At 40.6% G+C, this 22120-nt stretch overlaps 1 protein-coding gene across 3 annotated transcripts; it reads right to left on the reverse strand.

Moving 5' to 3' along the window:
- Positions 1–1156: 1156 nt before the first annotated feature.
- On the reverse strand, positions 1157–17893 carry LOC121608514 (myosin heavy chain, fast skeletal muscle-like). 3 transcript variants are annotated; one of them, XM_041939818.1, is made up of 39 exons: positions 17687–17893; positions 17470–17610; positions 17222–17378; positions 17101–17128; positions 16912–17020; positions 16724–16816; positions 16574–16637; positions 16395–16493; positions 16197–16300; positions 15925–16063; positions 15661–15779; positions 15357–15506; positions 15092–15262; positions 14693–15001; positions 14524–14592; positions 14332–14419; positions 14078–14195; positions 13873–13996; positions 12853–12989; positions 12509–12764; positions 12187–12429; positions 11927–12103; positions 11698–11843; positions 11510–11600; positions 11021–11410; positions 10803–10929; positions 10600–10718; positions 10319–10515; positions 9915–10098; positions 9637–9802; positions 9343–9467; positions 8935–9243; positions 8637–8840; positions 8402–8527; positions 8135–8305; positions 7930–8034; positions 7738–7833; positions 7504–7621; positions 1157–1173 (listed from the first exon to the last, which is right to left on the reverse strand). In XM_041939818.1, the coding sequence occupies exons 1-39, from the start codon at positions 17891–17893 to the stop codon at positions 1157–1159; spliced, it is 5793 nt and encodes a 1930-aa protein (XP_041795752.1). The 3 variants fall into 3 exon arrangements, with proteins under 3 accessions (XP_041795752.1, XP_041795751.1, XP_041795750.1); XM_041939817.1 differs by lacking the exon at positions 1157–1173 and adding an exon at positions 7266–7374 and having other exon boundaries at positions 7490–7621; positions 14524–14594; positions 14701–15001; positions 17470–17613; XM_041939816.1 differs by lacking the exon at positions 1157–1173 and adding an exon at positions 7266–7374 and having other exon boundaries at positions 7490–7621; positions 17470–17613.
- Between the last annotated feature and the right edge of the window lie 4227 nt (positions 17894–22120).

A 22120-nucleotide genomic window follows, 5' to 3' on the forward strand; every position in this document is an offset into this window, starting at 1 on the left:
ACATTAGACACTAAATAGACCACATATACACATTTCTGACTTTTTTCAGAACCCCACCCCCTACTGTCCAAGATCTCAAATGATGTGTCACATTGGGTGTTGAGAACTCAGATTATTTCATGTTTTAGGAAAATTTGGATGTATGTCACCGTTACATGCTAACCCATGTCACCGTGGGTTCTTATGGGTTAGCATCCCCAAAAATGTAGTTGTATTCTGATTATGAAACAGCAGGAACTACCAGTGAAATTGACTGCAGATGTGAGTGAAATCATGTAAATGCAGCTCTGTATTTGCTCCTCATGCTCCTGTTTCATTATGTGTGTGTCCTTCATTTTTTTTTTTTATTTTCAGATTAAACATGACTGGGCCCAAACAAACTTGGCAGCAAGTCAAGATAAAGTACAAGAACATCCTGCAGAACGGTAAGTGCCCTGACAAATATTATGCATGTACATACTTTGTACCCAGAGGGTGCCTGCTCACATTGTCTGTACCTATAGCAATTTAAAAAAACGCAAGCAAGGCACGGGTGGTGGGTCACCACTAGCTGACCTAACCCCTCAGGTGCCCATGAGGGAAATTTTGTGAACAGGAAATCCTTTCACAGCATTCATGTTCGGGTGAACATGACTTCCTGACATTAATGAACACTGTACATTGTGATGTGCATTGATTGGTTTAATAGTCTACATCTTATAATTTCAGATGGTCTGCAATGCTGACTACCTGATCAGCAAAGCCAGGCCACTTTGCCTGATGGCGCACGCTGCTGGGAGACAGAGGGTTTGCCTGTGAGCCTTTTTGCCTCACATCTTACACAGACCCTCAGGGAGCACAGCAGCCATATAACAATGCCCATGCCAGGACAAGGGCTCGGATCGAGATGACCTTTGGCCTCCTGAAGGCACGCTTCCAATGTCTGCACCATCTGAGGGTCAGTCCAGACAGAGCATGCAATATTACTGTGGCTTGTGCTGTCCTCCATATTGTGGCCTGCCTGAGGAAGGAGAGGACCCCCAGAGTGCCCTCAGATGACGACAGTGGTCGGCTGATCAGAGACGAATATGTTTTAAATTGTTAACGTGCATTCTTTAGATAGCTATTAATTTGGCCTATTGTACTGTGTGTACAGGCCTGACATTTGTCTGTTCATTTAAGTATGGATTTGTCCTGCATTTATTCCAGTGTGCAGACATGCAGGGTGTTTTATATACAGACCTTTGAGAATGTGTATTCTTGTGACATATGCTTTGATTCTGTGCTTTCTATCTTGTTGAGCACTGTGACTTCACTTTTGAAAGGAACTGATGGATTACTTGCTTTCCTTTATTCTATTCAATAAAGGAACATCATGTCGTCATATTACTGTATGTGTATTATATTCCTTTTTTCAAACATGTAATGAAAAAAAACACAAAGTGATAATGAAAAAAGGTGTCACCCTCTTCAATTCATGTTCTCAGATTACATGAGCAAAAGGGAGTAGGAAGAAGTGTAAATTTATTAAACCCTACCCCTTAAGTATTACATTTTTATCCACAAACTCATGACTGAAACCTGATTCATCCTCAACCCATACATGATCCATATATTCAGCAATTACCAATAAATGTGCACAGTATGCAGACATGTCTATCTTGTATAGCTTAGTTCTGTATTTTTTTTCTCACTATTATATTTGTATTCTGTATTGTGTTTTTTTTTTTTTTTTGCCTCATTACTTGAAAGTTGTTCATATTTTGCATGCCCTTCTGTTTCCACCCTTTGAGCTGCTGGAAATGTACATTTCTCTTTGGAGAGTAATAAAGTATCTAATGGAATAATGTGTCTCACAAGAATACAGTAGCAGAACAATATCTGAGATTGAATGGCTTAAAATTATTTTTGTAGCTGAGCATATTTACCTTGTATTACATCTTGTGTTTAAAATGGTTGGTTTTTTTAGTTACAGCAGTTGAGTACCAGAATTTCTAATATTTTTTATGCCTCATGTTGATACCTCAAAGTAGTTGTAATTACCGGACGGCTCCAGCAGGGAGAGCATAACGAAAGCGCATTCATATTTCTTAAAATCTTCTTCTTGTAATAAGTAGCTGTAAGGTGAACTGGCAAAAGGAGCTGTGTTTGGATGCTACAGGCTGCGATGTTTTGACTTTCTGAGGAGTTAGTTCAAGACTTGATATTTTTCTTTGGATTTTTATGTTCATAGTCCACATTATGAAAAGTGGATGTGAGGGGCACACATGTCTGAGAGTATGTTGTAATTTATGTTTGTACGATGTAGCTGAACTGTCTGTAGCTTTGGCTACTCCACTAAACTGTTCTGGTCACCTGGTTTATATTTTCAATATATTACTTGAAAAAGTCAAAAAGGTGATAAAGCATGTCAATATTTTTGATATAATAAGAAGCTGTGGATTTTTTTCTCTTACATTGTAACTATATGATGAAAAATCGGTGATTTAGCCTTGTTCTTGATTCTCACAGCACATTTTGTTTTGATTATACTGTAGATTTTGTAAAGACAATGTATTTTTAAACAAATAGGTTAACTGTAAAATATTGTGGAAGTAATTTTAAAAACAGTCCATACTCTATTTTTCATTAACAGTACAACACTGAAAATATTAAAAATTAATTTTACAGTAATGTAATGGCAACCCTGCTGCCAGTTGTTTACTGTTTTTTTTTTTTTTTTTTTTTACAGGAAAAGTAGTGTGCAATTCAATATGGCAATAATATTTTTATGGCAATAGTATTCTTATAATATACAAAAATATAGTTGATTTTTTATTCTGTATCCTTTTTTTATTGTCTTTTTGATCTTTCTACATCCCTCTATTTTATTCTTTGCTCTCTGTAACAATTTAATTTCCCCCGTGTGGGACTAATAAAGTTTTATTTTATCTTACCTTAAATGATCTTATTCTGCACATATACAAGCGGGTGCACAGGGTATTTGGTGTAAATGGTACATGGGTACATGTTATTATAACCCAGGTTACCATGCCTCATTAACAGTCCAGTCCACCAGTTAGTTAATTAGAACAATAAATTAATAAATTCATATTATTTTCATGTGACAGATAAATTACAATCTTTCATAAAATGAATACATAGGATTTATGATTAAAAATCATAAATATGTTAATAAATTGATTTTTTAAAAAAGATCAATACACATAGGTTCATTTATCTGTTTTAAAAGAATATTTTATTTCATTTCAAATGTGGTGAAAGTGCCTTTCTCAAGTGTAAAAGATTCATGAGTTCCTGTGAGGTGTAGCCAATCAGACGCTACCAGGGCACGCGTGCCTGGATGCGTTCGTCTTTTACTTCTCTCTCTCTGATCGTTTCCGAGGCAGCTGTGTGCTAACCTCCTGCCGCAGACTATGCTGTTTTTTTGTCTGAGAGAGACACATATTCCAAGTTAAGTTACTTTTACCTTCAGAGCAGAGAGCGAGCCTTCCTTTTTTTGTCGTGGAAGATGAGCGGACCGTCTGTTTCGCAAAAGAAGCGGAGGAGATCGTAAGTTGCGTTAATTAGCATTCGGCGCTAGCTTTAGCGCTAATGTAGTGAGGTATAGCACCTGACACTGTTAGGTAGCGTTTTTGAATGTACCTCCAGACTCCAGTCCTCAGTAGCCTCTCCCTTAATTACAGCCAGCCTATATAAGGGCTGAGTGAGCACATGCTCCTTCTTTTTGGCTGCTGGTTCCTGTGAGTGGTGGCTGCTGTTTGCTGCACTGGTAGGTATGGGAGCCTTTTTCAGTTTAGTTGTCATGTTTTATTTCTTCCCTGCACTTTTATTTAAAGACCCCTTTTTTTCCACTTAGTAAGGCCGAAGGTAGCAGTGGTGTCTGAGCCCTCTCCCTGCTGTAGTGGTCTGGTACTATAGGTGGTAAGTAGGGTTGTGCTTTTTAAACTTTCAAAAGCAGTGTTGTGAACCAGTATTAATCTCATTTTCGCTTTATTATAGGTTCATAATAAATTGTTTTGCCCTTTTACAGTCCTTGTGTTTTGCCCTTTTAGAGTCCTTGTGTTTAGCCCTTCCAGGGCCTTCGTGTTTTGTCGTTTTTAGAGCCTTTGTGTTTGGCCCTTGTTTTGTTTGTTTGGTTGTTTGGTTTCCTGTTTTGCTTTTTTGTATTTCGTGCTCAGTTTTGTTCTCATTCTGATTTGCTTTTACATCATATTGAGTTATTTCTTAGAATATATTAAAACATCTGGGTTGCTGTATTTGTTACTTTTTGTTATTAGTATTTGTTTCATTTAGTGAGGTGGAGCGCCATTTTTGGGAGGCTAGGTACCCCGGTAAGGGTCCTACACATTGCATGTAAGTAAAGGCACCGGGACACGATTGTTGAGATTGCTGTGAGGATTGCTGTGTTTCACTGAGGTGAATAGTGGTGGCACCTTTAGGCACCCCTGCATAGTCTGCCTCCCCACTGATGGCCTCTGCTCACTCTTACCCTTAGGTTATGTTGGGTTGAGTTTTTTAGGTATTTTATTATATCTCTGGTTTTTAGATCGTATTTGTTAAGGCCTTTTTTAGATAATATTGCAATAAAGAAATGTTTATAATCCCTTCCAGTGTTTGTTTATTTAGTTTTATTTTGACTAGTTAATTTTTCCCTTTTCCTTTGCAGCTTCAGCCCTGCCTGTTTATATAGATTTTCAATAAATAATTCATTTATTTAAAACAATATGTCTCTGTCCTGTTTCAGAACAAATCTGTATGCTTTACTAATCTCCCAACTGTTAATATTCTTGAGATATTTCCTGGGGTGCAATTCCCCAGTTGGCGTTGTCGGTTCTCCCCCCCTCATACTACTTTGTGACCTTTCTCCCCTCACTCCGCCACACTAACTCCAGTCATCAGTCATATCCGTTGCTAAATTATAACGGTTATACATTACTGAACTCCCGTGTCCCTGTCTCTTAAAAAGTGGGATCCGTGTATTGTGCCCTGTGCCTGGAGTGAGTGTGTGTATGTGAACTGTGAGCCTCTGGTGAGTAATTTTTAATTAAGGCATTATTTTCATGAATGTAGTGGCTAAAAAGAAAAAGGGTTTCATATTACAGTGTTTTGTTTACATTTACCCTCGCTTTGTGTTTTTTAGTGAGCAGTGGTAGAAAAAAAGGGAAAAAAGATGTTCATCCATTTTGTTAATACTAAAAAAAATATATTCTGTATTCAGTTCATTGAATTAACAGTGAAAAGTGGTTAATGGTTAAGAAGCTGTGTTACAAAGTATATGCATAAAAATGTGTGTTTATATGTATTTATTTAAATTTAAAAGTATATATTGTTTATGTGAACAGTACAGTAACCCTGTTTTTGGCCTTTATAGGCTGGGTCTTTTCTTTTGTTCTTTTTTTTTCTTTTCCTGTCTCTTGTATGGATTCCTGTGCCGATCTGCAAGACATCTTCTACTGAGGATTCTTCCTGTGTCTGTAAAGGTAGAACAGGACCTCAGTGGTCGTGGCGAGCCAACCCACAAGATAGAGATTGGGATTTATACAGAGACTGTGATTTTTTTTTATTTTTTTAAAAGGACTGATTTATTGAGAACTGTGGTTGATATTTAATGTCTGAAGAGCTGAAAAGCTAAGAATTGTGTTTATTTTTCTACAAATTTTATTTTTCATTTAATACAATACAACACACTTAAAAACTTACCTTGATGTGTGAGGTTCTTTATTCGGTCACTCAATGCAATTTTGCTAATGCACCCTTTCTCCTGTAGCGACCTAAACTTCTGACTACTAAAATGAATATCTGTATCTCCCAGTCTTTTACCATTAACAGTTAGAGCTGAGGCAGGTTACATTATACGTGTGCATAATGTTTGTTGATGTGCTTTTACATGGACAGTGCAATGTTTTCAGTCATTTCATTTGATTTCAATATCAACTAGCTTGAGAGACTTTAAAACAACTGAGGGATGTATATTTTGACCATTTTATGTCCTTTAATATACTGTAGTTTTCACGGGGTCTGCTGTTGGAGGAAAGAAAGACATCAGTATGGCTCGTGGCCATCCTTTCACTGGACCAGTGTAGCTAGTGGAAGAGGAGGTCCCCCGAGAGGAGCAACAGCAGGCCGGGCAGGGGGGACTGCAACCGCTGAAGAGGTTGGTGTGTTTACTGGACAAACTATTGCTCATAATTCTCTGGATCAACACTGCCAGTTGCTATTTGTTTTACAAACCAACCGCAAGAATAATACAGACACAACCAGAGCTACACAAGCAGCCTCCATGCTTAACTCAAACTGTTAACTCCAAGTCATCAGAATTAACGTTTCCCATCACACAACATCCTGATAATCTCGCTAATTCAGAAAACCAAAAGCAGAATTTTTATTTCATGAAAATTTTCATAGAATTCTGAGATAATAATCTGGTTCATTCGGAAAAACGAGCAGAATAATTCTAACAAACTTGACTAACTTTGAATTTATGTTAAAGTTCAGTCTAGATTTGTTAGTAGGCAAAATTGTGGGCTATTTGTGTTAGGCAGCAATGGTCAATATAATTCATAAGGGAAAGGGGATTCAGGTTACAATTTAAGAATGATGATGATTAATTTTAAAGGAGGTTTCTAAATTAAGTGCAATGACAGAATCCCATAAAGCATAGAAATTCAATATTATAACAGGACATTAAAACAAGGCAATAAAAGACATAAAAGAAAAGTAACATAAAATAATAGCCTCGGCCTAGCCTTCAGAGTATGCCACAGGTATGGCCTACATACCCAGGGTGTGCCACAAAGCAAGACATAAACCTACAGTACCATTCTAAAACCAGCACAGAAGCATAGCTGTTTAATGGAAGTGCAGATGAAACTTGTAAACAGATATTCCCACTCAGCGGTTGCCTGTGGCATCCATAGAAAAAAGATCCATGTGAGAACTCAGATTAAGCCACACATCTATCCAGTTTTTCAGATCGAAAATGGTATCATGGCATGCAAAGTCACCCTCCTGACCTGCCAATATAAAGTTCAAAGAAGCAACTTGAAGGTAGGTTTGTTACAGTGCCAGATACTGAGGACATAAATGACAATGACAATCAACATTCTTAATGGCGTAGCCAACCAAAAAAAATTTAATATATATGTACTTTTGCTGATGATACTTAAGTAGCTGTGTAGTATTACTTCTTATACAGACATGATTTTTGGTTAGACAATCATCCCACTTTGATACTCAAATCTTAGGACGCACAGTAAGACGAAAAAAGCAAAGGCAGACAGCAATTTAAGGGCGACAAAGTAAAAAATTTATTTTTACGGTATGCTTCACATCATATTATATGATTAGAAACACCTGATCTTCCAGTGTGCTTTACTCCGCTGCCTCCTTTCCCTAAAAACACACACAATTACGTTTGATCAACTTTACACAGGAACATTATCTAAGATTACATTTGAATTACATTTGAATTTGATTTGTTTTTGACGAAACAGAATTGTATATTTACCTTGCCGGAGTCACGGCTCTTGGCTCTCATTTTGTTGACCTGGGACTCTGCAATGTCAGCACGCTCCTCAGCCTCCTCCAGCTCATGCTGGATCTTCCTGCACTTGGACAGATGAACATTGGCCTGCTCCTCCTGAAATAAAAAGACACACAAAGATGTTTAACTGTTCACTGTACATAAAATAACTATGAGACTGTATCGAGTGTGTATCACTGTATCATTGTTTAAAGTAAATGTCTTGTCCTTACCGCTTCCTCAGCCTGCCTCTTGTAGGCCTTCACCTTGAGCTGCAACTTGTCAACCAGATCCTGCAGCCTGGTAATGTTTTTCTTGTCCTCCTCGGTCTGTAAGAGAAAATATACATTTGCATGTTTAAATGTTTAAGTATGTTAGATTTGATGTGATTGTGTTGTACATGTAAACTCTTAATGTGGTTGTACCTGATAGGTGAGCTCCTTCACCCTCCTCTCATATTTGCAGACACCCTTAACAGCATCTGCTCCACGTCTCTGCTCACCCTCAACCTCTGTCTCCAGCTCACGCACCTTCAGAAAACCAGAAAATGGCGATAATATTGAGAATCCATGTGTTTTACATGTTTTCTTAAATTTGTTTGACAGTCAAATCTTAACAGAGTTGTGTTACCCTAGACTCAAGTTTCTGGAGCTGCTTCTTGCCACCCTTCATGGCCAGGTTCTCAGCCTCATCCAGGCGATGCTGAAGGTCCTTAACAGCAACCTCCAGGTTCTTCTTCATCCTCTCCAGGTGAGCGCTAGTATCCTGCTCCTTCTTCAGCTCCTCAGCCATCATAGCAGCCTACAGGAGAGAGCATAAAATGTTGATTAGACATAATATGAAAAAAAACACATTTTGCCAGGTGTAAGATTAAGACCAAAGGAAATTTAAACCTACATCAGTGATGGCCTTCTTGGCCTTCTCCTCTGCATTCCTGGCTTCCTGAACAGTGTCATCCACCTCACCCTGGATCTGGACCAGGTCAGACTCAAGCTTCTTCTTGGTGTTCATAAGGCTTGTGTTCTAAAAGGTATAAAGATTTAATTGTTTAAGTCATCGTATGCCTGATTTTGTGTTATTTAAAAACTGATAACATTTTTGAATGATTGAAGAAATGATGATGTTTGTTCACCTGAGAGTGCAGAAGTCCAACACGCTCGCTGGCATCCACCAGCTCCTGCTCAGCGATTTTGCGGCTTCTCTCTGTCTGTTCCAGAGCAGCTCTGAGTTCCTCAATTTCAGCCACCATGAGACCGTTCCTACGCTCCACCATAGCAGCTTGTTCCTTGAGGTCATCCTGGGCTCTGACAGCATCATCAAGGTGCAGTTGTGCATCCTGGTGGGAAGTGTTAGGAAAAAATTCACAGAATGCCAAGATGTAGGCGCACTGACCATAATCTGTGCAACAAGTCCATGTCCATGTACAATACCTTCAGCTGTGCCTGCACATTCCTCAGCTGCTTCTGGGACTCAGCAGCCTGGCGATTGGCATGGCTCAGCTGAATCTCCATCTCGTTCAGGTCTCCCTCCATCTTCTTCTTGATTCTCAGGGCATCGTTCCTGCTCCTGACCTCAGAATCCAGAGTGCTCTGCATGGAGTCAGTCACCCTCTGGCTGTTCCTCTTGATCTGCTCCATCTCCTCATCTTTCTCTGCCAACTTCCTGTCCACTTCACCCTTAATCTGGTTGAGCTCCAGCTGGACACGCAGGATCTTAGACTCTTCATGTTCCAGAGTTCCCTAATGATATCAGAGAATAAAGCATTTATCTCTGCCTTCAAACATTTTATCAAACATTTGTCCCTGTTTTTTCAGAAGATCTTGCCAGAAGAAAAGTACCTCGGCCTCTTCAAGAGCTGTCTGGATCTCAGCCTTCTCAGTCTCCACCTGCTTCTTGGCCTTCTCCAGCTCATGGATGCTCTTGCCAGTTTCACCAATCTGTTCAGTCAGATCTGAGATCTCCTCTGCAGAGAGATGCATGTGTTTTATATTGTCAAGCTTTGAAATATAAAATGTAAATACTTAACTCTAACAGGTACACATGTTCAATGTAATATAAGACATATATATACATACAACATGCGTTGAATATGATTTAACTGTAGTTGCTAATACAATGTGGTCAGAACTCACGTTGCAGGTTCTTGTTTTCGCGTTTCATGGTCTCCAGCTGATCCAGAGCTTCCTCATAAGAGTTCTTCATCTTGAACAGCTCAGTGCCCAGAGAGCGAGCCTCCTTCTGAGCTCCCTCAAGCTCTGCCTGACCCTCCTCGTACTTCTGTTTCCACTCTGCCAACACCTGAATAACACAATTAATACAGCTCACTTGGTTATGTAGCAACAAATACAAGACAAGTAAATATGTGTTTCACTGTTTGAAAGGCATGGTGACACAAAATAATCGTTGCTACCTTGTCAAAGTTCCTCTGCTTCTTGTCCAGATTGGCAGCCAGTCCATTGGCCCTCTCCACATCAATCATGAGGTCCTCCACCTCACTCTGGAGCCTCTGTTTGGTTTTCTCAAGAGAAGCACACTTGGAATTCACTGCCTCAATCTGCTCCTCAGCCTCCTGAAGGCGCTGGGCCAGTTTTTTCCTGTTTGAAAAGGAGGGATTTGTTTCTCAGTGAAAACCCCAAAGTTACAATTTTTCTGGATGTTTTTGTTGGATATATGAAGTAGAAATACTTAAATACATGAAAAACATAAGAAAGCAGTGCTGCAATCAAAATGTCTGCCCAAATGTCAAATTGTTTGGATAAATTTGTTTAAATGCAGGTATTTATATAGGCAAGTGATTTATTGAATGCTACTCACTTGGCTTCCTCAAGCTCCTCAGTGCGCTGGATAGCATCAGTTTCATACTTAGTTCTCCACTGAGCCACCTCACTGTTGGCCTTGGACATTCCCCGCTGCAGCTCAGCCTTGGCCTCCTGCTCCTCCTCAAACTGCTCCCTCAGCAGATCGCAGTCATGGCGGGCTGATTGCAGTCCATGGGCAAGAGCATTCTTGGCCTGGTGTAAGAAATAATGTTCAGTGTGAAAAATGTCTAAATAACACACATGAAGTTTGTCAGTATAAACTTAATGTTTTCTTACCTTAACCTCCTCTTCAATCTGCCTCTTCAGTTCCTCAATCTGCTGTGTGAAGGCCTGTTTGCCTCTGGTCAGCTGGGAGACGAGAGCTTCTTTCTCTTCAATTTGACGACTGAACTCACCTTGTGTGAAAGACGTCATGACATATTAGATTGTGTTGCGTTTGGCGATAATACAAAACATCATTTGCTGATAACCTCACATACCATTTTCTGTCAGGAGACGTGCTTTCTGTGCACCCATGTCGTTCATTTGACGGACATTTTCATCATTCTTGGTCTTCAGTTCGCTAAGTTGGTCCTCAAGAGTACGGCACATCTTTTCAAGGTTTCCCTAATGAACAAAAGAGATCAGATCAGTAAGCATATTTTATTTGTAACATGCATAACCTCATGTATTACATGAATTTTAATGCATTGTGTACCTTTGCTTTAGCAACAGCCTCCATGTTGCTGGAGAGGTCATCAATCTCCATCTTGTATTCACTCTTTTCCTTCTCAAGCTTCTGCTTGACACGCTGAAGGTTGTCGATCTGCTCTCCCAGCTCGGCAACGCTGTCAGCCTGCTTCTTGCGAAGAGCAGCAGCGGTGGCTTCATGCTGCAGAGTGGACTCCTCCAGGTCACGACGGAGCTTCTGGAACTCAGCTTCACGCTTCTTGTTCATCTCAATCTGAGCAGCTGTGGCACCACCGGCCTCCTCCAGCCTCTCACTGATCTCCTCAAGTTCCCTGGAGAGGTCGGCTCTCTGCTTCTCAACCTTGGCACGAGCAGCACGCTCAGCCTCAATCTCCTCCTCCAGCTCCTCAATACGGGCCTGTTGAATGTAGGTGTGTTGTCTGTCAATAAACTTTCACTTTCAAAACACAAATTAGGAAATGTATGCAGTAACGTTTTATGCAACACAATGTGTCACCTGAAGCTCCTTGATCTTCTTCTGAAGCTGAGCACCCATTGACTGCTCATCCTCAATCTTGCTAAGGAGCTGACTGATTTCAAAGTCCTTCCTGTGAGAATAATGGATAAAGCACATAGTAAGAGCTTGTGCAGTTGGTCGTGATTTCAAAAAGAGCGCTTGTTGTACAACTTCCAAAGCAACATTACTTTTTCAGTTTCTCATCAGACTGCTGCTTGTCATTCTCAAGATCCATGATGGATTCCTGGGCCAGTTTCAGATCACCCTCCAGCTTCCTCTTGGCTCTCTCAAGGTCCATACGCAGCTTCTTCTCTTGCTCCAGAGAACCCTCAAGCTGAACATTAAAATGAGTTTTTAATTATCACGTTCAAGAGGAATCTTTGACTGACTGAATCTTTTGACTGACTTTGAACTTACATCATCCACTTGCTGCTCAAGCTTGGTCTTGGCCTTGGTCAGGGTGTTGACTTTGTCTTCCTCAGCCTGCAGGTCATCAAGTGTCTGCTGATGAGCCTCCTGAAGGGCTTTCTTTTCCTTGGTCAGCTTAGCAATGCTCTCATCCTGAGAGGCCATCTCCTCGGTCAGGTTCTTCACCTAAATTTGCAAGAAAGGGGTTCGGATTACATGATAATCTTTAAATGATACTTGATTTGCTAGATAACTTGATATTTACAAACCTTGTTCTCAGTGGCATGTTTCTCCTTCTCCACTTTTGCCAAGGTAAGCTCCAGGTCATCAATATCCTTCTTGAGCTCAGAGCATTCATCCTCCAGCTTTCTCTTCTTGGCAGTGAGCTCAGCATTGATTTCCTCTTCATCCTCCAGTCTCTCAGTTGTCTCTTTGAGTTTGGCCTCCAGCTGAATTTTACTCTTGATAAGACCCTCACATCTCTCCTCAGCATCTGACAGATTCTCTGATTCCTAGTTCATATGATGAAAATAGATGTTAGCACATTAACACTGAGACAACATGAGGAAGCTGCTGTTGATGTGTACTTACAGATGCAACTTGCAGCTGCAGATCATTCTTCTCCTGCAGAAGGGACACCATCTTCTCCTCCAGTTCCTTCTTCTTGGCCAGGGCAGCAGCCAAGTCTGATTGCATCTTCTCGTAGTTCTCCTTCATCTGGGCCAGCTCCTTCTCAGTTTCAGCACTCTTCAGCAGAGGCTTGATCTTGTAGTACACCTTCATCCATGGCCAGTGTTTGACATTCATGAATGAACGGACATTGTACTGGATGGTGTAGATGGCATCCCTGTGGACAAGAAGTTGCTGTTATCGACAATGATAATTCTTCATTATTCATACTATGAGTGTGCACTCAAAAGCTGTTTTCAACATGCCTCCTCGCTGTCATCTCCACAAACTCCTTTCTCATGAGGTAACCACGGCACATAGCCTGAGTCATGGTGACCAGAGCTGCCAACTTGTCATCTCTCATCTCCTCAAGGGTACCCAGCAGACCGGCTTTGAAGAACACCTGAACAAACAGTGAATAGAAAATTACTGTGTGTCTGCACTGTACACTTGAAACAAGAAAGCATTCTCAGAGAGAGAGGACCCCACGAAATCATCTAAATGTGTTTTTAAGAAAACATGTTTGGAATATTTTAAAATCTGCCTCAGGATCTGGATCTGTATTAAAAGTATGTGAGGACTGAAAGACAGTTATGGTAAATGGTTGACAGCTGTGCCTATTCAAGAGATCTTGAATCCCTTCTAGACACATTGGCACTTTCACAGGGGTGAGTTGTGCCAAATTTCAACTGTGTCAGACTTGTGATTCTGGTCATTATAAATGCTACTCGAATTTATCACAATCCTGAATCACCAACTTGCAGTCACGGTTTACAGGGTGGTGTACACATGCATTCTACATTTTGTTGCAATTACATTGTAAACACAAAGTACTGCAATTTATGTTAAATAGAGGATACAGGAACTAGGCAACCCATGAGAGCACAATCTCACAGCGAATGGTAAAATGAAGCTTTTTGCAGACTCATCCATACAATTAATATATTTGGTGAAAATCTAAAAAAAAAAATTGTAGAAGGACTAAGTTTAAAAGAATGTAGGCCAATATTTTGAATTGTTGGAAAAGTACGACAGAATCCAGGACAGAAAAAAGTTTGATGTCAGCCTCTTCGTCCCAGAGTAACAAAGCAACATGTAATGATTATGTGTGGCCAGAAGATGGCTCTTTGGATGCCTTACTTATTCTTTCACTCTTGGCCTAACATCCCATCAAATTTTTTTTAATTGGGTAAAAAGATACTCTTCTATTTAACAGAAAACTGACTGACACACATACCCACCTTGATAAATACACTGAAGGATATGAATGCAATGAAGGCACTTACCTTGGTGTGTCCGAATCTGTACTGGTCATGATCAACATCAATGGACCCAAGCAGCTTCTCTGAAGCCTTCTTGTTGTCAATGAACTGGCCCTCAGGGATGACACTGGCATTAAGCACCTTGTACCTGTTTTGGGAGTGAATGATGAGTGTAAGCATTTTCTTTTAACATTGTACATCAAAATTTTATTCAAATATCAATTGATACCTCTGCTTGAAGTCACCATAGAGGATTCTGCTGGGGAAACCCTTTCTGCAGATTCTGATACCCTCCAGCACACCGTTGCACCTGAGCTGGTGGATGACCAGGAAGTTCTCCATCAGACCTGTTAAAAAGACATTTCATAAGTACTTCTTTAAATAAACATTGTCTTTGTTGAAGCAGCACACAATTAATCAAACCATAACAACAGAACAAAAACACTCCTCAAAGACTCTAATGAGATTATGTTCTCTATGTACCTGGGGTCTTTGACTCATTGGGAATCAGGCAGCGCACAAAGTGAGGATGGGTGCTCCTCAAGTTTGTCATCAGCTTGCCCAAGTTCTCCTGTCGATCCAAAATGATAACTGTTGTCATAAAATGTAACAATTGAGAGTTTGAGTATAATCTGAGATATGATTTTACAGCTAAGTTTAAATGTTAAACCTTACCCTGAACTGAGAAGACACTGTCTGCATGGAACCACCCTTCTTCTTGCCTCCCTTCTTGCCACCGCCAGTCTCTGTTGATAATTTGAAGCAGACATGTTTTGTTAGAGCAAGACATAAAATGTATATGAATACATGCTTTAAAATAAAAATATGAGTTGAGTGTGGTTACTGTCATACCCTCAACAACGGGAGGATACAGAAGAGCCAGCAGCTTAACTGAGGACTTCTGGTACAGCTGCAAAACAGACTCATTCAGTGGGTCCTTGTTCTTGTCCAGCCAGCCAGCGATATTGTAGTCCACAGTACCAGCATAGTGCACCAGGGAGAAGTGGGCCTCAGCCTTTCCCTTGGCTGGCTTTGGCTTCTCAAAGGCTTTGCATTTGCCAAGATGCTGGTCATACAGCTTGTTCTTGAAGGATGTGTCTGTGGCCTTGGGGAACATGCACTCCTCTTCAAGGATGGAGAAGATGCCCATGGGCTTGAAAAGAAGTCGGAAGAAGTATTTAATTAAGTGACACATTAGGTGAATTTAAGAAGAATTATGTAAATCACAACATGAAAAGATTACCTTCTCAATCAGCTCAATGCAGGCAGCCAAGTCCATGCCAAAGTCAATAAACTCCCAGATAATACCCTCCTTCTTGTACTCCTCTTGCTCCAGGACAAACATGTGGTGGTTGAAGAACTGTTGCAGTTTCTCATTGGTGAAGTTGATGCACAGCTGTTCCATGCTGTTGTACTGTGTGGGGATAAATAATAACCATAATCCCTTACAGTTTAGATCAGACAATGATTTTGTATTGGCTGCTGAATTGTTTGAAATCACAGCTCACATCAAAGATTTCAAAGCCAGCAATATCCAGGACACCAATGAAGAACTGCCTTGGCTGTTTAGTGTCCAACATCTGGTTGATGCGGATGACCATCCACAAGAACATCCTCTCATAGATAGACTTGGCCAGGGCAGTCACTGAGTTCAGCACCTGAATGAAAACAAAGGTGTGATGTGATTAGAGTCAGTCAGATGCTGAATTACTGGTGTTCTGAACTTCTAATGAGGTAAGGGAGAAAAAAAGAATCAAAACCGAACCAAACTACAATTCTAACTACAAATTGATACCAGAATATCTCAATTACCTGAGGTACAGTCTGTCCCTTGGTGACAAACTCATTTCCGACCTTCACTCTGGGATAGCACAGACCCTTCAGCATGTCAGCAGAGTTCAGACCCAGCAAGTAAGCAACCTTGTCAGCATCTGAAAATAGTTTGATCATTTACATTTAATACATAAAGTATGTGACTGTGATTGCCCATTATGATATAGCAGAAACCAGTCTGACACAGAACTTTTCCAGTATTGTTCCTAAGCTATTCACTTTCAGCTGACATGATATTCTCACCCTCTGTGCCATCAGGCTCAGCCTGCTCCTCACGCTGCTTCTGCTTGAACTTCATGTTACCGTGGTGGAGCACAGCACCAGTCATCTTGTAGATGCTGAGCTTCTCTTCACCAGTGAAGCCCAGGATATCAATAGCATTCTGTTTTGAAGAGAAGTGTCCACACAAAACATCAGCAATGTACACAATACATGTAAGAGAGCACAGAGCATTTCAGAAAGCAGTTTTAATGAGCAAAAATATTTTTGAATATTTTGAAGGTGTGATCACTCACATCAGTGGCTTCCAGCTCAACTTTGTCATCAATGCTGGCTACAGTGATCTGACCCTGGCTACACATGGGGAAGTCGTAGGGGTTGGTTGTGATGAGGGACATCTCTGGAAATTCAAGCAACAGTGATTAGATCAATAGTTTGTTGTATATGAAAACTGTAAGTAAGCGTAACATTGTGCAAGAACTCATTCTGTGTACCAATCAGCTCAGGTTTGTGGTTGGTCATCATCTGGTAGAAGATGTGGTAGCCTCTTTCATCAGGAAGCTGGAATGTCACTCTGGACTTCTCCAGCAGATCTATAAATGATGATCATAAGTCACAGCCTGGCAAATGTTCAGTTCTATTGTTTTGTATGGAGTCTGAGAATTTTACTTACATGTCTCAATATCAGCACTAGACAGTTTGCCAGATGTGCCGAAATGGATTCTGATGAATTTACCCTGTTTGGGAGAAAGGAATTTTCAGAGTCCCTCTTGATGGGCATTGTGTAAGAAGACCTCTCACATAGAAATCTCTCCATACTTACGAAACGGGAAGAGTTGTCATTCCTCACAGTTTTGGCATTACCATAGGCCTCCAGCAGAGGATTGGCTGCAATAATCTGATCCTCCAGTGAACCCTGAGATCCAGGTTTAAAATTGATATCAGAACATGACTGGATAAATATTCTCTCCTTAAAGAACACCGAATTGCAATCATCAGACTGGAACTTACTCCCATCTTTGATGAGTCCTGCTTCTTCTTCTCTCCACCAACTGAGATTGTTGCAAAGTACTGGATGACACGCTTGGTGTTCACAGTCTTTCCAGCACCAGATTCTCCACTAGGTGCAAACACAGACTTTTAAGAATTTGATCAAGATATTTGATTTTGTTCAAGAAAGTCAACAAATGTTTAACTTACGTGATCAAGACAGACTGGTTCTCCCTATCTGTTAAATTACAAAGAGCAGGATTAACTCTGTTTTTCTTCAACAAAACCCTCATATACTGACAGATTTTACATTGTTATGGCAAAGACTTACCAGTAAGCATGTTCTGATAAGCGTTGTCAGAGACAGAGAAGATGTGGGGTGGAGCCTCCATACGCTTCTTGCCTCTATAGGCAGAGACAACTTCAGAATCGTACACTGGGAGCCACTTGTAGGGGTTCACAGTGGCACAGAACAACCCAGAGTAGGTCTGAAAGTGATCAGAGATTCAGGAGTTAATTCTATACTTCCTTCAAGTATGGCCATTTTGCACTCTTGTCTTGATAGGCAGATTGTCTTACGTAGATCATCCATGCTGCATAACGCTCTTTGAGGTTATACAGCACAGAGGCTTCATTGAGATGGGTCATCATGGCCATGTCCTCAATTTTGTCGTACTTGGGAGGATTCATTGGAGAGACGTCATCTTCTTTAACTGTCCTCTCCTGGAACCGGACATGTATGTGTGAGAACTGATCACATTAAATTCCCAATTTACCCTTGCTTCATGATACCAACCTCTTGAGTGTCCAGGACTTTGACAGTGACTTTGCCAGCATCTTTCTTGATGATTGTTGCCTTCAAGTACAGCTCCTTGGCATCGGCCACGTAGCAGGCGGACTTGGCATCAAAAGGTTTGTTTTGAGCCTCAATTCTCTCCTTTTCTGGCTTACGGAGGTAAATGGCAGCTTTGCCATAAATGGCCATCTCCGCGTCCGTACTCATGGTGGCGGTTTATGCCTGTAAAGAAAGTTAGAAAAGGAATTTCCATGTTACACTAATGTCTTTAGCCCATCTAATTAAACAACAATTGAACTTGAAATTTTGCCGAATTGCAAACAAAACTAAACTGAAGCCATGTCTGTGTATTGTTACCGGTGGGTTATTTAGTCTGTTCTGAGAACACACAACAATACTAGCATATCGTTAATTTTTTTCAACACCTTTAGATGAATCACTGCTGACATTCAATAAGAAATTTAAGAAACTTTATCATCATTACCTCACTGGTTCCTTGTGTGCAGTAGTCACCAATCCTGTTCAAAATAGTTTTTGTTAAATATAACACAGATTCACTCATCAATTGTTCCAATTAACATAATTTTAACTTATTACTCCCATTAACACATTCAAGTGGTCTAAAGCATAAGAGAACACAATTTTACCACAAGCAGGAACTCACAGGTCTTCTGTTACAAGCCCATTTCCTCAAGGACTCCTTATATTGAATGGGGTTTTGCTGACACAGCCAAAGTTAAATATGGTAGACATACCAAATGTGGTCAAGCAGACAGCGAAAGTAGAAACATGTGTTGCAAGTACTGTGAACATCTGAAGTTTCAGGTTTCAGTATGGTCAGTTTTTGCATAGACATTCTAACTCCTTAATCAATTCTGAAAGAACAACAAACAACCTGCTGGTCTTAAAGAAGGCATACTGTTTTAAAATTATACAATCTGTTTTCCTTTTTTTATTTATTTTTTTTATTAGTTTTATAGTAATTTCTGATTTACAGAATCTTCTTTTGGTCATACAGTTTAAAGCTAAACCATATAACTAAATGCCATGGTTGACAATAAAGTAATTTTTGTTATTTTCACAAGAGTACCTTAAAATTATTCAGGATCACTGCTGGATTGTAAGAGATTCCTCTGTTTGACTGAGCCTTCTGTCTCAAGCTGTTGACACCTTATCTGTTGTTTCAATGCATGTCTCAGTCACCAACGCTGAATTTTGAATGCAATACAGTCAATACTTCTCTAGTTCGCTGAGGTCTAAGAAAGATATTTATCTACATTTCAAACAAATAAATTTGTATTTGATTTTTGTTCTTTGAACAAGAGACAGGGCTTTGTGGAGAATTGGATGGCAGGTAGGAGATCAAATTGTAGCCAAACATGTATAATTTATCCTTTCAATGTACGTCTGATTCTTTTCTAATGATTTCCATAATGAGAAAACGCTCACAATTTAGGCAAATAATGATTAATAGTCAGACACTACTTAAGATTTTCCTAGAAAATATGCCCCACAGAACTTAAAGGTGGTCACTTCTGGTGGTCACCACAACTTAAAAGCAGTGCAAAGAAACAAACAAACCACTGAACAATGACTTAAAACACAGCATTAACACAAAATAATGTGAAGCAAGATTGTGGCTCAGCCTTGTTTTCTTGTTTCCTCTCTCTGTAGAGTGTGATACTTTACACAAAAACAATGTTTCAGCATTGTTACATTTCATACACAGAAAGAGTGACCTAGTCTGCATTTACGCACCCATCCTTAGTGTGTCAAACTACTCGATGTTTTATGAGAACCCGTACAATGTTCTATATAATTTAATTTCCTGTTGTAAACATTCAGTATTTTGTCACACTCTACCCAAAATTGGAAGAGTAGCACAGCAAATAACACACACACAGCTCCTTATCACAAATGATCAGTGTGGCAAAGAGAGAAGACCTTAGAATTAATTTTAGAATAGAGAGAGGCTTGTGTTGAAGTATTGTCTTCCACTTGGGAAGACAAACAATTCTCTGAATATAAGGTAGATCTCATTTACACATACCTCTCCTTCATTCTTCCCAGAGCACAACCAAGCCATCCTGCTTCCATGCCTTCCTAAGTACAGTTATCTGCCGAGCCCAGAGAGTCTCATGTTCTGAACCCTGAACATTACGGTAGGGATTTAGGGACATACCGGTCTTTTGATATCTAATGTTCACTAGTATTTGGGTAACAACCCTTAACTTACGCTGTTGACAGAGGTACGATTTCTTACCTGGTGGGTATGCTCAGGGGAAATGCCGTAGCCTGAGCATCAGCTGTGTGGAAGAGTCCAGCCTCTGTTAGTAATACCTATGCTAGCTTTGTTGCCAGCATGAGGAAGGTTTTTGATGACCCACTTCTGGCCAGAGATGCAGCATCCCTTATCTCCCTGTCAGGAGACTCGTACTGTAGCTGTTTTTGTCTGAGGAGTTTAGGATAGCAGCAGTGGAATGATGAGTCTCTTTTGGGGGGTATTCATTAATGTGCTTGGTTAGTCAATAATGGATGAGTTACCTGCTAGGGATGAAACAAGTGGCTTAGATGTGTTAACCTCGCTAGCCATCAGATTGGATAACAGGCCTCACAGGAGGTGTTGCGAGGGGGCTAGCTGTTCCCAGTCTCAGTCCTTTTTGTGTCCGACCCCCTCACCTTTCTCAAGACCGGTTCCTTTTTCTCTCAGCTGTCATATCCTTCCTGCTGCCACTGAAAGAGGAGCCCATGCAACTGGCCTGGACCTGCCTTTCGCCGATGGAGCAATGCAAAAGGATGGACAGTGGCCAGACTGGCCATCACAGCAGTGCCAGTGGGGTTCTTGGTGAGCCAAAACCTTTCCTCCCTTTTATCTCGGCCCAATATGTAGCTTGATTCCACCCTTGTGTTGGACCACCTGTCCATCCCTTCATCAGCCCTGGTGGACTCTCGTGCCGATGAAGCTTTCTTGGATGACGATTTTGCTGCCCACGCTGGCATAGCAGTGGAATTGCTTGCTGATCCTCTCAAAGCTACTGCTCTAGACAGCAGACTCCTCACCTGGGTTACCCACAGCTCCACACCCCTAGATCTGGTCCCTTCTAGCAATCATCTTGAGTCCAGACAGTTGTGCATTGGTTCATCGTCCTGGATGGAGACAAAGTCGGCACTCCTGATTTTTTTAGTGATGTGCTCTCTCAAAACTGAGAGCATGTAGTCAAGCAGTTCTTTCTGTACTATTTTATATATTTCCTAAAACACAGTAGTAGTCTGCAGATTGTGTTGTACAGCTGCATCTAAAACAAAACCAAACAAATAAACTAAAGTCAAAACAAAACTCGCCAGTTTTCTAGACTACCGCTTATTTCCATGTCAAGTTATCATTGTCACATCAACTTGCTGCTGAGAGTCATAAAGGTTGTGTGTGTCTGTTCGGACACTGTCCAAAGAGGCAAGGGGGAGGGGGATGAGGGATCAACTTGCGACTGCAGAGGTTGGCAAGGGGGAGGGGGGCAGGGGATAGACTGATGCCGCCAGGCCACACAACACAAACTGCTTCCAAATAAATTGTATTTCATAATTAACATAGACCCATATGTCTACACATAATTGATTGGGTTATGAAAAAATGCAAAAAAAAAAAAAAAAAAAATCTACGTAAATTTGTTTACGTCACCTGATTCTGGTTGACTGACAGGTGAAGGGACGGTGTTGGCAAAAGGTAATGTGAAAGGTCATATTATGGGGTCGTGTCTTAAATTAAGATCATGGATCAAACTAAAAGACCAAAGAAGCCATCAGGTGCGAAAAAGAAAAAAAGAAGAAGAGGAGAAACGGGCAAAAGAAAAAAGGTAAGCAGGTTTCTATGAGCGATGTGATGGATGGTAGGCTATCGGCTATTTATTAGCCTCTTGCTAATATGTTGCTAAGCTACAGAAGACGACTGTATTTGACATATAGTTTTGCTGAACTAGCAACTATTAGAACTGAGGCATCATGTCATGCAACTAATTTCACCCATGGGCAACCTAGTCTAGTTTGTGTTTGCAACACAACAAGCGCAAATTTACACAGCCGTCCTGACTGTGGACTGTGGACTATTCCTATATGCTATATGCTAAGTCAATTAACTTCTAACATACATTGACATGGCGTCACTTCTCCTGTGAGGCATTTGATGAGCCTTTAAGTGATGCTCTTAAGAAGCTGGAAGTCACATTTTTCACTGTTGTTGTTGATGCTGCAGCTTCAGCTGTTCAGGAAAGATTTTCCACACTGCAAAATGTGAGAGAGATCTTTGGAGTGCTCTCTAATTTCAGTAACCTCCCAGACAAAGAGCTCCAAAAAGAATGTGAGACCCTGCAAACTACACTGCACTTTAAGGGACACTCAGATGTAGATGGCAGAGACCTTGTGCAGGAGCTGAAGAACTTC

The sequence above is a fragment of the Chelmon rostratus genome, chromosome 6 (assembly GCF_017976325.1).
Source record: "Chelmon rostratus isolate fCheRos1 chromosome 6, fCheRos1.pri, whole genome shotgun sequence".
Classification (NCBI taxonomy): domain Eukaryota; kingdom Metazoa; phylum Chordata; class Actinopteri; order Chaetodontiformes; family Chaetodontidae; genus Chelmon; species Chelmon rostratus.

Coding starts and splice junctions, on each gene's coding strand:
- LOC121608514 (XM_041939816.1), bottom strand. CDS start 17,893: ATGAGTACGGACGCGGAGATGGCCATTTATGGCAAAGCTGCCATTTAC. Junction 16,301..16,394: donor CCACAAACCTGAGCTGATTG/GTACACAGAATG, acceptor TTGAATTTCCAG/AGATGTCCCTCATCACAACC. Junction 10,099..10,318: donor GAGGAGCTTGAGGAAGCCAA/GTGAGTAGCATT, acceptor CTTTTCAAACAG/GAAAAAACTGGCCCAGCGCC.